The sequence below is a fragment of the Panthera uncia genome, assembly GCF_023721935.1.
Source record: "Panthera uncia isolate 11264 chromosome A1 unlocalized genomic scaffold, Puncia_PCG_1.0 HiC_scaffold_17, whole genome shotgun sequence".
In the NCBI taxonomy this organism is placed as follows: domain Eukaryota; kingdom Metazoa; phylum Chordata; class Mammalia; order Carnivora; family Felidae; genus Panthera; species Panthera uncia.
Window position 1 is genome coordinate 31295470 of NW_026057577.1, and position 14300 is coordinate 31309769.

The following is a 14300-nucleotide window of genomic DNA, read 5'->3' on the forward strand; positions in this document are numbered from 1 at the left end:
TGCTTAATACCCTCATTTCTTCGGTTTTTTTAATTCCCTGAGAGGTAGACTTTTGACCCCTGTTGGTAGGGATTTGTATTCTAAAACAATATACTGATGGAAAAGAATGTAGATGATGTGGAAAATGCTGGGGTTTGGAGCCAACGCCCAAGAGAGAGTTATTGAGATGTTTTCGGTGCATAAAGGTTTTATCAAAGCACAGGGACAGGACTCGTGGGCAGAAAGAGCTGCACTGGTGTTGTGAAGGGTGACTGATGATATGCTTGGGAGTTGGGGAAAGCAAAGACCAGGGAAGTTTCCAAAAGGATTTTTGTGTGCTAAAGATTCACAGGATCCTGGAGGCCCAGCTATCGTCAAGCTAAGATTGCTTTTCTCTCTAGTAAAGCATTAACATTAAGACAGTTGGGATTTCCTGGAGGAATGTCATATTCTGCCTATTGCAAATATTTGCCGGTGAGCTGTGGGTTAGAAGGAAACTTAATTTTATCTACATTTCTTTCTGGTTTTGTTCCCCACATCAGTAGAGGGGAAGGAGGAATGGTATTAAACATTGAAACAAAGTAGTAATTGATAATTTTGCATCTTTGTGTTGTGTACGTTGGGGAGGGAAGAGTTCAAGTGCAATAATTGGAGTAACAATAGTCTCCTCTTTTCCTTCTTTTATCAACTGGTTCTCTTAAGAGTTTGTTGTTGTTGTTGTTGTTGTTGTTATTGTTGTTGCATTTTTCTAAAGTCCACAAAGTATTAATCAAAAGAATCCTGGAATCAAATGGTGTTATCTTTAGAGTGTCTGAGACAATGTTACTGTGGATGATAGAGGTTCCTGGTGGTTTCCCCAAGAGCCTGGCAAATATTTTCCATGACCACAAGGGGGATGTGGTAAGCTCTAGATACTCAAAGCTAGACCCTGAGAATGGGGCTGTATTGTATTTGCCAGTGTGAAGGACAGGTTTTTGGACTGCTTGGAAATTAACATGGCCTATAGCCTGAAGGCTTGAAGAAATGAGCCTGAGTCTAAAAAGAAATAGGAGGGGCGCCTGGGTGGCGCAGTCGGTTGGGCGTCCGACTTCAGCCAGGTCACGATCTCGCGGTCCGTGAGTTTGAGCCCCGCGTCAGGCTCTGGGCTGATGGCTCGGAGCCTGGAGCCTGTTTCCGATTCTGTGTCTCCCTCTCTCTCTGCCCCTCCCCCGTTCATGCTCTGTCTCTCTCTGTCCCAAAAATAAATAAAAAACGTTGAAAAAAAATTTAAAAAAAAATAAAAAGAAATAGGATGCAAATGAATAAGAATGGACAGTTAGATCCACAGCCAGGTGATAGAATTCTTCACCATACAGCACAGTACTGTATTTCATTTCTCTGCTGTCATCTCAGTGTCACACAGGAAAGTGAAAGGAGCCAGTACACGAGTTGCATGTGGGTAAATGTTTCCCAGACAGAACAGGCAGCTGTCCCAATACCTGTGCATACTATATTTTAAATTATATTCTAATTAGTATGATTAAGGGTTTTGGTTTTTTTTTTGGCATATTTGAAGATTGAAAACTAGTTTCAATTGTTAAGTATTTAACTCCCAGCAGTTAATAGGAATTGTTATTAGATAGTAATCACTAATACTTGTTAACTGTTTACTTAAATGCCACATATTGTCCTAAATGCTTTATATACATTGTCTAATGAAGGCTTACCACAGTTGTTTTAAGTAGAATACTATCACTATTCCCATTTTGCATGTGGAAACTAGGGTTTAGAATGGTTGATGTGTTATATGGCTCACATAACAACTGACTGGTAAAGTCAGAATTTGAAGCTAGATTATCTGACTCCAGAACCTTTGTTGCTTCCCACTAGGCCCTGCTGCCGAAATGGGCCTCATCTTTTACCTCCACATACATGCAGAAGTTCAATTTTATAATATCAGCCTAATCCAGTATTAACAACAGTTATTTTAGTCAGTGGAATAGAAGAGTTCGAAATATTTTTTAAAAATTTTGTGTAGTTAAGATTGCAGAACAAACTGTAAAGTATAATCTATAATAGAACTCATAGAATCAAGTTTATATTTTTAAAGCAAAATGTCTTTAACTTGGTGACTCAGATGATGTTTTATTCACTTTTCCCAAAGACGAATATCCTGCTGTGGCACCTTCCATCTTCATGAAATAAAAATGTGGCATACTTTTGTCACTTTTGTTCTCCTTGTCACTTTTGTCAGTTTTGGAATTTTTTTTTCACTTTTGTTCTCCTTGGAATTTTTCATGTACCTGTAGCAGGTCTCAGGAGCCAGTTTGCACTTCTCCATGCTGGCATTAGCTACACTATATTGGAGCATATTACATGGTGTCACTCCATTCAAGTTTGATTCAACAGAACTTGCCCCAGTGAAGCGTAGGATATTATGTCAGGTGATGTCTCTGTGCCCAGAGGTGACAATTACTAGGTTTCATTTTATATTGAAAGCCTGGGTAACCCACCAACCTGCCCTCCTTCCAAAAAGAGAAAAGAAAAATAGAGGATGACCCTGAAAGAAGAGTAAGCCAGCAATAAATGAAAATAAAGTGTCACTCTGTTTAGATAGGACATTTGCATTCCATTGATACTGCAGTCTCATTGCACAGGATAAAAATCAGCCTCACTCTGGATTTTCATTCAGGTTTGGAAAACAATTGGCTCTTGGATAGGTCCAGAACCAATGTTTTGAAGCACCTATTTGGGGAGGGAAGAGGGTCACCAAAAGCAGAGATTTGCTTTTCATGAAGAGCCATTTAATAGTTAATTTTTAAAGGTAAAGAAGGCCTTTCTGAATTTTCTAGCTTAAAGGGCTTTAATTTTAATTAATCTTCATTAGCATGGTATAGTGAAAGGACCCTTGAGCTAGAAGTTGAATCTGAACTTGGGTTGTAGAAACACGGAAAGGAACTTAAGATCTCTTTTAAAGTCTAACCTTTCATTTAATAGATGAGGGAAGATAAAGAACAACTGTGTTGCCCAAGGTCACACAGTGTTAGCTTCTGCTCCATAGCCTCTCTTTTTACTTGGTATGGTTTTTAGAAATCACCCACATGATTTCAAATTAAATGTTCAATCAGTACAGAACCTTTTTCAAAATCTTACAGACAACTCTGGCTTGTATATTCTTTGTCTTATCTTGTCCTCATTCCTGAAAGTACTGAGTTAGGGAGATTATGTCCACTATTTTTTCAGTTTCCCTGGATTACAGGCTCTCTATGTGAGGGGCTATTGGTTTCTAAGTTTCCCTACTGCTGCTCCCCAGCCATCAGGAGAGGATGTGCCCAGGTTTCCTTAGGTGATGAAGATTTAATTGAAGGCTAGTTGGGGAAATACACGCATTGTTTAGTATCCATAAAGCTAGAGTTTTGGAAGAACAAGGAGGGTGACTACTCTTCCTTAGGCCACAGGAGGACCTGGCCTATAGCAACCAGTTATTGGACCTCCCTCAGAAATGGGCTTTTGGGGGATGTCTGGGTGGCTAAGTCGGTTGAGCATCTGACTCTTGATGTTAGCTCAGGTCATGATCTCACAGTTGTGGGATCGAGCTCCATGTGGGGCTCTGCATTGACAGCCTGGAGCCTGCTTGGGATTCTCTCTCTCTCTCTCTCTCTCTCTCTCTCTCTGCCCCTCCCAGCTCGTGCTCATGCACACGCAAGCTCCCTCTCTCTCTCTCTCTTTCTCTCTCTCTCTCCAAAATAAATATTTAACAAAAACCCACTCTTAAAAAAGAAAGAAAGAAAGAAAGAAAGAAAGAAAGAAAGAGAAAGAAAGAAATGGGCTTCTGACATTCCCATTTGTACTGATTCGGCCCTTTTTGTGGCTCAGCTTCTTCATGCCTGCTTCTCTAATTCTTCTATTGTTCTAGTTCCCAAACATCAGTAGGAAGCTCTAAGCATCCCACTCCTAGAGATTCTAGTCCTGTAGGTCTGAGGTGGGTCAAGTAATCTGTGTGTTTAAGTTCCACAGGGAATTCTGATGGGGGTGGGGTGGGGCTTAAGGACCCACATCTTACTTAGAAATACCCCCAAGCACCATAGTGTCCTCTGGTCTCCAAACTTTTTTGTTACACATTCCTATTAGAAAAATATTTGAGCACACACCTCAATTATGTGTATATTTATGTATTTATAAACTATACACTTACATATATCTAGTACTATTATTAAACATATTTCAAATTCAAAATATAAGTAGAAAAGAAAAAAAATGTAAATATATTTGAATATTTTCTTCCTGTACCCCAGTGTATTCCTGGGTCTGCTTGCACCATCCTGGCTACCTTCCTACGTGGCTTGAACTAGTCATCCACAGGGAGTTCTGTTATTGTGTAAAGGCACAGAAAAGTGCCAAATTGTCTCAAGGGTCACTGGGTCAGTTTGTAGACCTTTGGTTTAGGTGCCAATTCCTTGTTTTATTTAACTAGCAATTGAGGGTAGGGTGGGGGTGGTGACTATGTATGTGACATGATGTGAAGCAAGCTGGTTTGCCTGGGAAGAGCCCTGTGACCCATTCTTTAGGGGAAAGGGGAATCTGTGAGCATGATAGTTGCTGGGGGGTTCATGAACACCTGTCTTCCACCATAGAATAACAAACTGCTACTGAGCGTGGCAAAGTACAAAGGCAACTCTACAGAGGCTGCGATTCAGACCACCATGTATGTGTGTTCTCCCCAGCTTTGTGTGGCTTCCAAGAAGGAAGTTTGGTCTGCCTTGGGCTGTTGTATATGTATATGTTGTGTACGTGTGTATGGTGCTTGCCCACTTCTCTCTCATTCCATTTAGAGCATGACTCCCTGGCTTGAGCTTGGGAGGTAGTTCTCAGGATTACAGGCAGTCAACAGAATGCCAGGACCCAGAGCCCTGGAGAACAGCACCTGTGTTTGAGTGGTCAAATCTATAGGTAGCTTAATGAGAAGTAGTAAATGAGTCTCTGAACTCAAATGAAGTTCTTCCCTGTACACATACTCTGCTCTTGGATATACTCCCAGTGGCCAAAGAGGCTTTACCTTAATTAATGCATTTGTGGTTCTTTGATACTGTTCTCTTACCCTAGGACATAATTTTGTTTTTGTTTTTTTAACTTTTTAAAAAATATTTATTTATTTTGAGAGAGAAAAAGAGAGTGTGAGCGAGGGAGGGGCAGAGAGAGAGAGAGAGAGAGAGAGAGAGAGAGAGAGAATCCCAAGCAAGCTCCACACCATCAGCACAGAGCCCGATGCCGGACTTGATTCCACAAAGAGCAAGATCATGACCTGGGCCAAAATCAAGAGTCAGATGCTCAACTGACTGAGTCACCCAGGTGCTCCAGTTTTTGTTCTTTTGGTTTTTTTCCTAAAGTTTATTTATGTAGTTGGGCGGGCGGGGGGGGGGGGGGGGGGGTGGAGAGACAGAGACAGAGAGAAAGAAAGAGAATCCCAAGCAAGCTCTTTGCTGCCATTGCAGAGCCCCCGACATGGGGCTTAATCTCAGGAACTGTGAGATCATGACCTGATCCGAAGGAAATCAAGAGTCAGATGCTTAACCAACTGAGCCACCCAGGTGATCCAGGGCACCATTTTGTGTGAAGAGCATCATTTAACTGAGTTAGAGTAACTGCATTTCAATGAGCAGATAAGGTGTTATTAAGAACTGGACACATTTCAGTGCATCCAGTACACTGAAATACCAGACACATTTCAAAAATCAAGTGACTTAATAATTAGTTATTAAAGTTGGAAATGGGTTCCTCACATTCCTTTGTCCAAGTAATTTTCTTACCCTTCCTTGAAGACTTTTTACATTTTCAGCTTTCTTCCATTGCCTCAGGTATTTGAGTGCTGGTCTTCTATACTGTTGAAGGCCAGGAAGGGTAGAACACTGTTTAGAGAGTTCTGCAGAGGAGAGACAGAGGGCATACTTCTTGCATTCAGGGACGTTAACAACCATGTGTATATCTCTATAGGTATATTCATAGGCGTATTTGAAAATACTTTATTACGAATTTCATTGTTTGTCTCTTCATTTTATACTATTGAAAATCTCTAGGCTGGAAACATCCTTTTTTCCATCCCTTTGCCTTTTCCCTGTCATCATGTGTGCTTACCATTTTCATATTCTGCTTTTTGTGTTTATCTTGTCTAAAGAGATCTGCTTCTCAACCTGGTCCCATGTACTTGTCTTTTTTTTTTTTTTTTTACATTTATTTATTTTTGATAGAGACAGAGACAGAGCACAAGTGGGGGAGGGGCAGAGAGAGAAGGAGACACAGAATCTGAAGCAGGCTCCAGGGTTCGAGCTGTCAGCACGGAGCTTGATGCGGGGCTCGAACTCACAAACTGCGAGATCATGACCTAAGCCAAAGTCAGACACTTAACTGACTGAGCCACCGAGGTGCCCCTATACTTGTCATTTTTCATGACTGTCTATATAATCTTATTCTTTCTTGAGATTCACAGAATCCTCTGTGCTCCCACTTTTTAGCAGGATATGGGGAGAGATTTGCTGCATTTCTAAAATATCTTTGAAAACAAGCTGTATTTCATAACCAACGCCAACATTTACTATTCCTCATGTTGAAGGTACATACAGGAAGCCACTGGGCACACCAACGTGTTGAATTCTCTTCTCTGAAGTCCATGTCTGTGGTTCTGGCTGGACTACTTGATGAGAAATCTCAGCAAGAGATCTCACACACCAAACTGGGGGAAATTAAGCTGACAAACTGCTTGATATTTCCAAAGAGTCATTTAAGTTCTGTCTATTACTGCAGTGCTCAAAATGGAGACATAGTTCAGTGCTGTGATTAAAGTGACTTTCACTGTTAGCCTCTTTGTTCTTGTAAGATATAGTGGTGAGCTATGGCCAGTTTATCATGTGGGAGTGTAATGGTTAGCTAAAGCTATTTTTCTCCAAAGGGCCAGTTTTTTGTTTTTGTTTTTGTTTTTTTTTTAGTTTTTCTTCAAAACTTCAGCTTTAGCAAGAAGGAGCCATAAATTCTGTGACATAGCTGCCTCCTTATCTGTCTTGGGAGTTATAGACTGCACACATAAGACAATTCATGTACCTCTGCATAATGAGGTAAGTTTTATAAATCATAAATCTTCACTTAACATGCAGCTGGTGTTGGATGCCAGGTTTAGAAAAACTGATGTAGTTGCCAAGTTCATGAATGTCATAAATCATTCATGCGAAGGTGGCCCAGAATCATGCTGTCCTCTGAGGGAGAGCAATTTCAAGGTGGTTGTTAAACACAAAAATGTGAGTCTCGATGATTGTTTTTCAAAATCAAATGCACTTTTTATTTGAAGGGTAAAACCAGATTTTTTTTCTTTTTTTAGTTGAAGTCACTTTTTTAAGATCCCCCCGTCACTCTCAAACAATGTGTCAATAATAATATCTTTTCTCCCCTGATTCCTGAATTCTATCAGAAATACATTGCAAAATATATAACCTGTACATTTGCAATTCAGATCTTTAATGTGCTGAAAATGAGCTTCAGATGTTTCAATAAATCTTCAGACACATTATTAGGAAAAAAACTCTCTCAAGTTTTGAGGGGTGTTTTCTTCTTGTGCCATATTTCAAATGAAGCTACCATGGATTGCAGGCAAGCATAGCCCTCTTTGACACTGTCTTTATCGTGAAGGACAAAGGTGGGGAAGGAGTAGTGCCTAAAGGGAAGTGGCCTAAAAGTGACCCTCAAGACAGAAAGCTTGAAGCTGTGCAGTATGATGGGCCCCTCTAAGTTCCCAGGCTTTATCCAGACTCCTGGAATATGGATATTAAGATAAAGTGTTTGTAGGGGCGCCTGGGTGGCGCAGTCGGTTAAGCGTCCGACTTCAGCCAGGTCACGATCTCACGGTCCGTGAGTTCGAGCCCCGCGTCAGGCTCTGGGCTGATGGCTCAGAGCCTGGAGCCTGTTTCCGATTCTGTGTCTCCCTCTCTCTCTGTCCCTCCCCCGTTCATGCTCTGTCTCTCTCTGTCCCAAAAATAAATAAACGTTGAAAAAAAAAAAAAAAAGATAAAGTGTTTGTAAAAGTTGCTCGTGTGGTAGATGAAGAAGGCTATGAGGTTAGAGATTAATGAGGAAGGAAAACATGCTAGTAATTTTGGTGACATGTCCTCAGAGAGACAAATGAAGTTTGGTCTCAGGCTGTTAGGTTCTCTAAGGGTAGTTAAGTGTCCATATCCCTTTGTGTAGTATCCAGCATAGGGCCATATACCAGATGACACATGACTTTGTGTATCTCAGAAGTCCTTTTGGGGTGAATATGTTAATAGCTGCTCCTCCTGTGTCCATCATGTGGGTAGCCTACCCTTGGTTAAAGATTGTAGGATCCATTTCTAGGTAGAACATCTTTTTCACTGAATGCGGTTGAATTTTGTTCTTTGTTATGATAATCCCACTTAGCTCTGTGAGTCCCAACTCACAGGCTTAGAATATAGGTCCTAACCTACTAGGGAATTTGCAAAATCACTTATGTGATCTTTATAACTTCATTAGTCTTGTGAAAATACTGGGGGGCTCATTCTTCCAAGTTCTTTTTCATCCCTTCTCACCGGTCCCCACTGCAAGCTCCTGATTTCTTTATTCCTCCATGCCTTGTGTGTACTACCCAGAGTGCTCTTCTTTTCCTTACCAAAATGTTGAGCTCCTACTCCTCCTGTAAAACCCACTTAAATCTAAGCTTCTCTGTAAAGCCCTCTCTGGCTTCCTGAAGCGTAGGTTGTCACTTGATCCTGCTAGATTTACCCAGCTCTGCTGTGACACACACAAGGGACAGCATGTCCATCCTTCCACTAGATTGTGAGCATCTCAAGGATGAGAACAGAGTAATGTTAATCTAGGTATTACTGGTGCTCTCCATGTCTGATACAAAGTGGAAACTCAGTGACTAAATCTCATATTTTTTTTATTACCCGAGCACTAACATACAGCCTTGGGAGAACACAAAGCTTTTTTAAGTTACATTTCATCATAATTTATGGATGCTAGGACTAACTCATAAAGCATTTACTTGAGTCCCCTATAGGAATGCCTAAGGGTAGAGAGTGACAGAGGCAAGGAGAAACTTCCTGCATTCTCAACATGCCGTGGGATTTTCTGTAGATTCTGGGCAGATCAAGTCCTGTTCTTTATTCCTGCATAATACATCTAGGACTTTTATGTCTTTTGTCTTTTCTTCGCAGTCATTCTAATCTAGGTGTCATCCCTTCACACTTGAACTGCAACGTTTATAGCAGGTATGACTCTCAGTTTATAAATTCCTGTGTGGGGGAAGTATCACATTTATTTATAATCTTAAATAAAGATACACTCCAGTTTTATGCTTCTATCCCACCTTAATGGTGGGAAATTTAACCTCACCTATTTCTCATCTTCAGGTTTGAATTGTGGTTCCAGGATCTTATATTTTGCCATCAGACTAGAGAGGGTTCTGAGTTGCTGGTTATTCCTGACACATCTGTTGTCCCATCATTTGGACCTTCCCTTCAGGTCCAGGGAATGAGTGTCTGCTCTTCATCATTGACTCAGAGGATTCTTGTAAGGCTGTGAATCCTGCTGTCTAGACTCCTGTCTCCCAGTTGCTTCATGTGGCCCATCTTCTCAAGGGTCATGTTCCCTGCTCAGGTGCTTCCAGGGAGCAAGACTTAGGGTCTTAGGTCCCTTCCAGGTCCTACAAACTCATCTTCATCTGCAACCCAGGAGAATCTTTTTCTAATCTGCTTGGAGCACTTCCCTGCATCATGCTGCTCTGAGGCCAGTTTCTTCAAGCTCTTGCTTCTATCTTACTCTTTTACAGGAATCTTAATGGTTTTATAAATCCCAAACCCATATCACTGCAACCAAAACTTTCATCTCTTTTTCTTTAATTTCAGTGGGAGGTTAAGGGAAATGTCTGTCATCCAGTTCTTTTAGCAATAGAAGAAAAACGAAAAGTTATCAAATTCTGCCATATGCTGATCTGAAACTGGCTTCCTTGCCTTTTTTCCCCCTCTTCTCCATTCAAATTATTTTGCACATTCCAATCACCAGAGTTGTTCTAAAACTTCTGCCCCAAAACTCTAGTGGTGTCTCATTATCTCCAGAATAAAAGCAAAGCTCCAACCACTTTATTCTACCATTAGGGCTTCTCATGATTTTCTTCACCTTTCAAATCTGACTTCCCATTACTACTCTGTCAGAAACCCCTGGTCTAACCCTGTCCCTCTATCCCCGTGCCTCCCATCCCTCCTTCAACACACACATGCTTTCCCACCTCCTCACCACACCTGACTTTGATGTCAGACCCAGATCAAGTGCCAGCTCCTTCAGAGAGCTTGGGGATTATCAAGTGATCTAGTTCCATAGTGATTCTACAGCCATCTAGTTTTCCATAAAGCCTCGTTTTTTCCTTCTATATCCATTTGGTACTTGAGGTTATGGTTCATCTTCTGGTGCATGTTTAGGCCTTCCTCATCTAGATTTATGAGCCTCTTAAGTATAGAGACCTCTACTTTCCTGTATCCTGAGCCACCATGAAGCTCTTCATAGTGTAGAGTGCTTACTAAATGCTGATTAGTGACGATGATGGCAAGGACATGGGACCCTTACTGAGCATACCAAACCCTGCCATATAGTGAGAAGCAGGAAAAGGAAGGGAAATGGTGGGGGTGGGGGGAGCAGGCTTCACTACTACCATGGAAACATGAATGTTTAATTGCTTTGTACCATGAAGGAGTAGCCTCCATGTCCTGCCTCTAGCACAAGAAACATGCACCCTAGCAGTGATGAACAAATTCCAGTATTAGAGTGAACAGGCCAGAACTCCTCTGGGTGATGGGCACACTGGTTTTGCTCTCCTTTGGCATTACTATAGGCTGCCTTGCCTGGCCCTCCACAATAGGGTTCTCTGTTGTGAGTGCAAACTAGCCAAACTCTCTTGAACAAACCAACCTCCCTGACACCTGCTCAGAGTAATTCTCCGCCCACCAAGCTGTGGTTAATAAACATGAATGGCTGCCATCCCCTTCACTTTGGCTAATGCTGTCAGGGTGTCTTCACACAGATAGGACGATGAACCTGGCAGCTCCAACTCCTACTCTGGGGACAGAGAAATGAAGCCAAGAACCCTTCTGCCTCAGCCTTTGGGGCTTCATGGGTATTTCACTTGCTCCCTGACACCAGTCTCCTGTGATCCCATGTAGGCCCTTTCTGGCCTCCATTCATGTTGATCCAGAGGTAGGGAATGGGCAGACAGGATTCCAGCAGCATCTGGGTGGTTGGACTAGATAACCTTTAAAGTTCCTTCCAGTCCTTTGAATCTTATATCCTATAATTTTCACCTGCTTTGTTCTGAATCAACACTGAAAATCCCCAGCTTCCTGCTGATCTCTTCAGTCTTCTTACTTGGCCCCTTTCCCGCTGCTTCATAGAAAGACCCAGTCTAGCCACACAGGCCTTCTTTCAGTTCCTTGAATGTGTAGCTTCTGCCTTCCCATTTGCCCTTTCTTCTCCTAGGTCCCTCTTCTCCCCACCAGCCATCTGTCTAACCCTACTCAGCTTCCAGGACCCATTTTGAAATGTCACTGGTGTAGGCAAGCTTCTCAAACTCCCACTAGATTAGGTTCCTAATGCTCAGGCCCGTCCCATGTATTATCTTACACAGCACCTCATACACTTTTATTCATTCATTAACCTACTTTTTAGTAAATAGTTGTTTAGTGTTTATTTTCTCTGGCATTTTGAAAGCTCCATGTCTGTGCAGGGAATGTGTCTTTTCTGTTCAAAATTGTATTACCAGAACCTAGCTCAATGTCTAACATCTAGTAGCTGTTCAGTAAAACATTTGTTGACTGGCGGATTCTGCTTCCCATCTCAATCATGCATTACCCCTGCTGTTCATGTATTTGTTTTCTGTTATTTATACATATTTATACATTTATGCATGTGTGTTTAATGTTAGCTGTCTTAAGTTTTACTTCCCTGGAGGGCAGAGAATTCATGTATACAATTTTTGTATGTGGGTGTATGTGTATGTATCTCATCCACTGTGGACTCTAGGGGAAAATTGAGAAGATAAATGTTGTCATGGAAGAGGGTGTGAAGCTGTCATCATATCTTCTGACCTTTGTGTTATCCCTGAGGATGGGCAGGATGTGGGGCAGGACTGTGACAACACAGGAAATTTTAGGACACTGTTAAACGTAGTTTCCCTCAGGGGTGCCTGGCTGGCTCAGTCGGTAGAGCATGTGACTCTTGATCTCAGAGTCATGAGTTCAAGCCCCACTTTGGGTGTAGAGCTTACTTAAAAAAAAGAAGAAGAAGTAGAAGTAGTCTCCCTCAAAACTGTGGTACATACTGTGGAGTGACAGAAAGGAATAGGGGATGCTTGGGAAATTAAGAAGAAATGGAGAAGTAGGCAGAACTCGAGTCCATAGGCCTCCTTTTCCACAAAGACATTAAGAGTGCTGTTAAGTCAAAGAGAATTATTAGTTCTGACAATAGCTCCTCTTGTTATGACCCCTTTGGTGGTGTTTTTATTACTTTTTTTTTTTTTTTTTTTTTGAGAGCGAGGGGGGGAGAGAGAGAGCACAGTACAAGTGCAGGAGGGGAGAGAGAGAGAGGGAGAAAGAATCCCAAGCAGGCTCTGTGCTGCCAATGTGGGGCCCGATCTCAGGAACCATGAGATCATGACCTGATCCTAAATCAGGAGACAGACACTTAAAACAGAGCCTCCAAGGCACACTTATTATTTTTATAGTAAAGGTAAGGTTGAGGGTGGGGGAAAGGTGGAGGAACAGCTTTTACAATTGTAATTGGAACAATGACAAGTAGGACTCATAAGGTATAATCATAAAAGAAACTTTGTTTTTAGTTCCCACTGTTACTTTAAAACTGCTCTGCATTGATGGTCCTAATTCCACTTCTGAACAAATGCTTTTCTTGCAGGTAATCAGGAAGCCCTATAGTGACTTTATGCAGTAAAACATGATCTAGTTATGTACTTAACATGTTCAGCCCAGGTACTGTCAGTGTTTGCAGATTTCTTCAAGATTAAGTTATTTGTGCTCCCCAATCTGGGGCTTTATGACAGTGAAGAGAGGAAGTATGGTCCTTGTTACTTCCCTGAAATTTCTGAGCCATTCAGGACTATAGCAAGAAAGTAAGAGGTGGCAAGAAATTTTGTACTTATTTCATGTTGTTGAAGCTGGCTTTTTTTTAAAGCCAGGAGGGGCCAAAGGTGTTTTTTTTTAATATGAAATTTATTGTCAAATTGGTTTCCATACAACACCCAGTGCTCATCCCAACAGGTGTAGGAGGGGCCAAAGTTTAAATCAGGCATTTTCTTGGGGTACTCTTGTGGGTTCTTCAGAGATCTGAAGTCCCCTCCACACATATGCACATACACGCTTGACCTGGACAAGTATGCGACACTGCTTTTTTTTTTTACACTGTCCTCTCTCAGTTGCTTTCTTCCTCTATAGCCCCTAATAATTCAACATTCCATTTCCAGTTTTTACATGAGAAACAGGTTCTTTGCTCACTCAAGCCCTGTGACTATGGGCAGATCCCAGCATGACAAAGCAGCCGCCAGCCCATATAGTGGTCCCTGTATTTCTTGGGCTGGAGTCAGAAATTAGTCCATTCTACCCCTCTAATTGACAAAGACACATAGCAAGCTCTCTGAGGGGTCCCCTTGAGGCCCTTCTCATTAGGCTTGTGGTGAAATGCAGGTACCCCTCTTTCTTTGGAGAGGAGTACCCACAGGACACCAAAATTTCTCACCAAATACATCTTTTTCAAAAACTTTCTTTTGGGGTGCCTGGGTAGCTCAGTTGGTTGAGCATCTGACTCTTGATTTCGGCTCAGGTCATGATCTCATGATTCGTGAGATCAAGCCCCACGTTGGGCTCTGTGCTGACAGCGAGGAGCCTGCTTAGGAATCTCTCTCCACCTCTCTTTCTCTAACCCCTCCCTTATTAACAAACTTGCTCTTTCGTGATTGCACACTCTCTCTAAATAAATAAACATTAAAAAAAAAAAACACTTTCTCTTAATATCCAACAACTTTTTTTACCCTTGATTTGGGTGAAGGTTTTAGAGTTTCGTAACTGCCTTTCAACTGTTTTGTATGAAAATTTATAGAATTTGCCAGAATCTTTGCTGGCACTTCACTTTACTATGACATGGATACTGCAGAGTAGAGTCTCTGTTGAAACTTGCAAATACATAATACCATGTAGGGATATCAAGAACCAAGTGCATAATTTCTTTTTTCCCCCTTCTCTCTCTTTCTTTCTTTCTTTCTTTCTTTCTTTCTTTCTTTCTTT

General features: G+C 41.6%; 1 protein-coding gene across 1 annotated transcript in view; it reads right to left on the minus strand.

Annotated features, from left to right (window-relative positions):
- Window positions 1–14300, minus strand: part of HSPA9 (heat shock protein family A (Hsp70) member 9) — a 46314-nt gene that overhangs the window by 21053 nt on the left and 10961 nt on the right. Inside the window, exon 4 of the mRNA XM_049649293.1 lies at window positions 5766–5878. Within this exon, the coding sequence (XP_049505250.1) occupies window positions 5766–5878 (113 nt within the window). The remainder of the gene's footprint in view (window positions 1–5765; window positions 5879–14300) is intronic.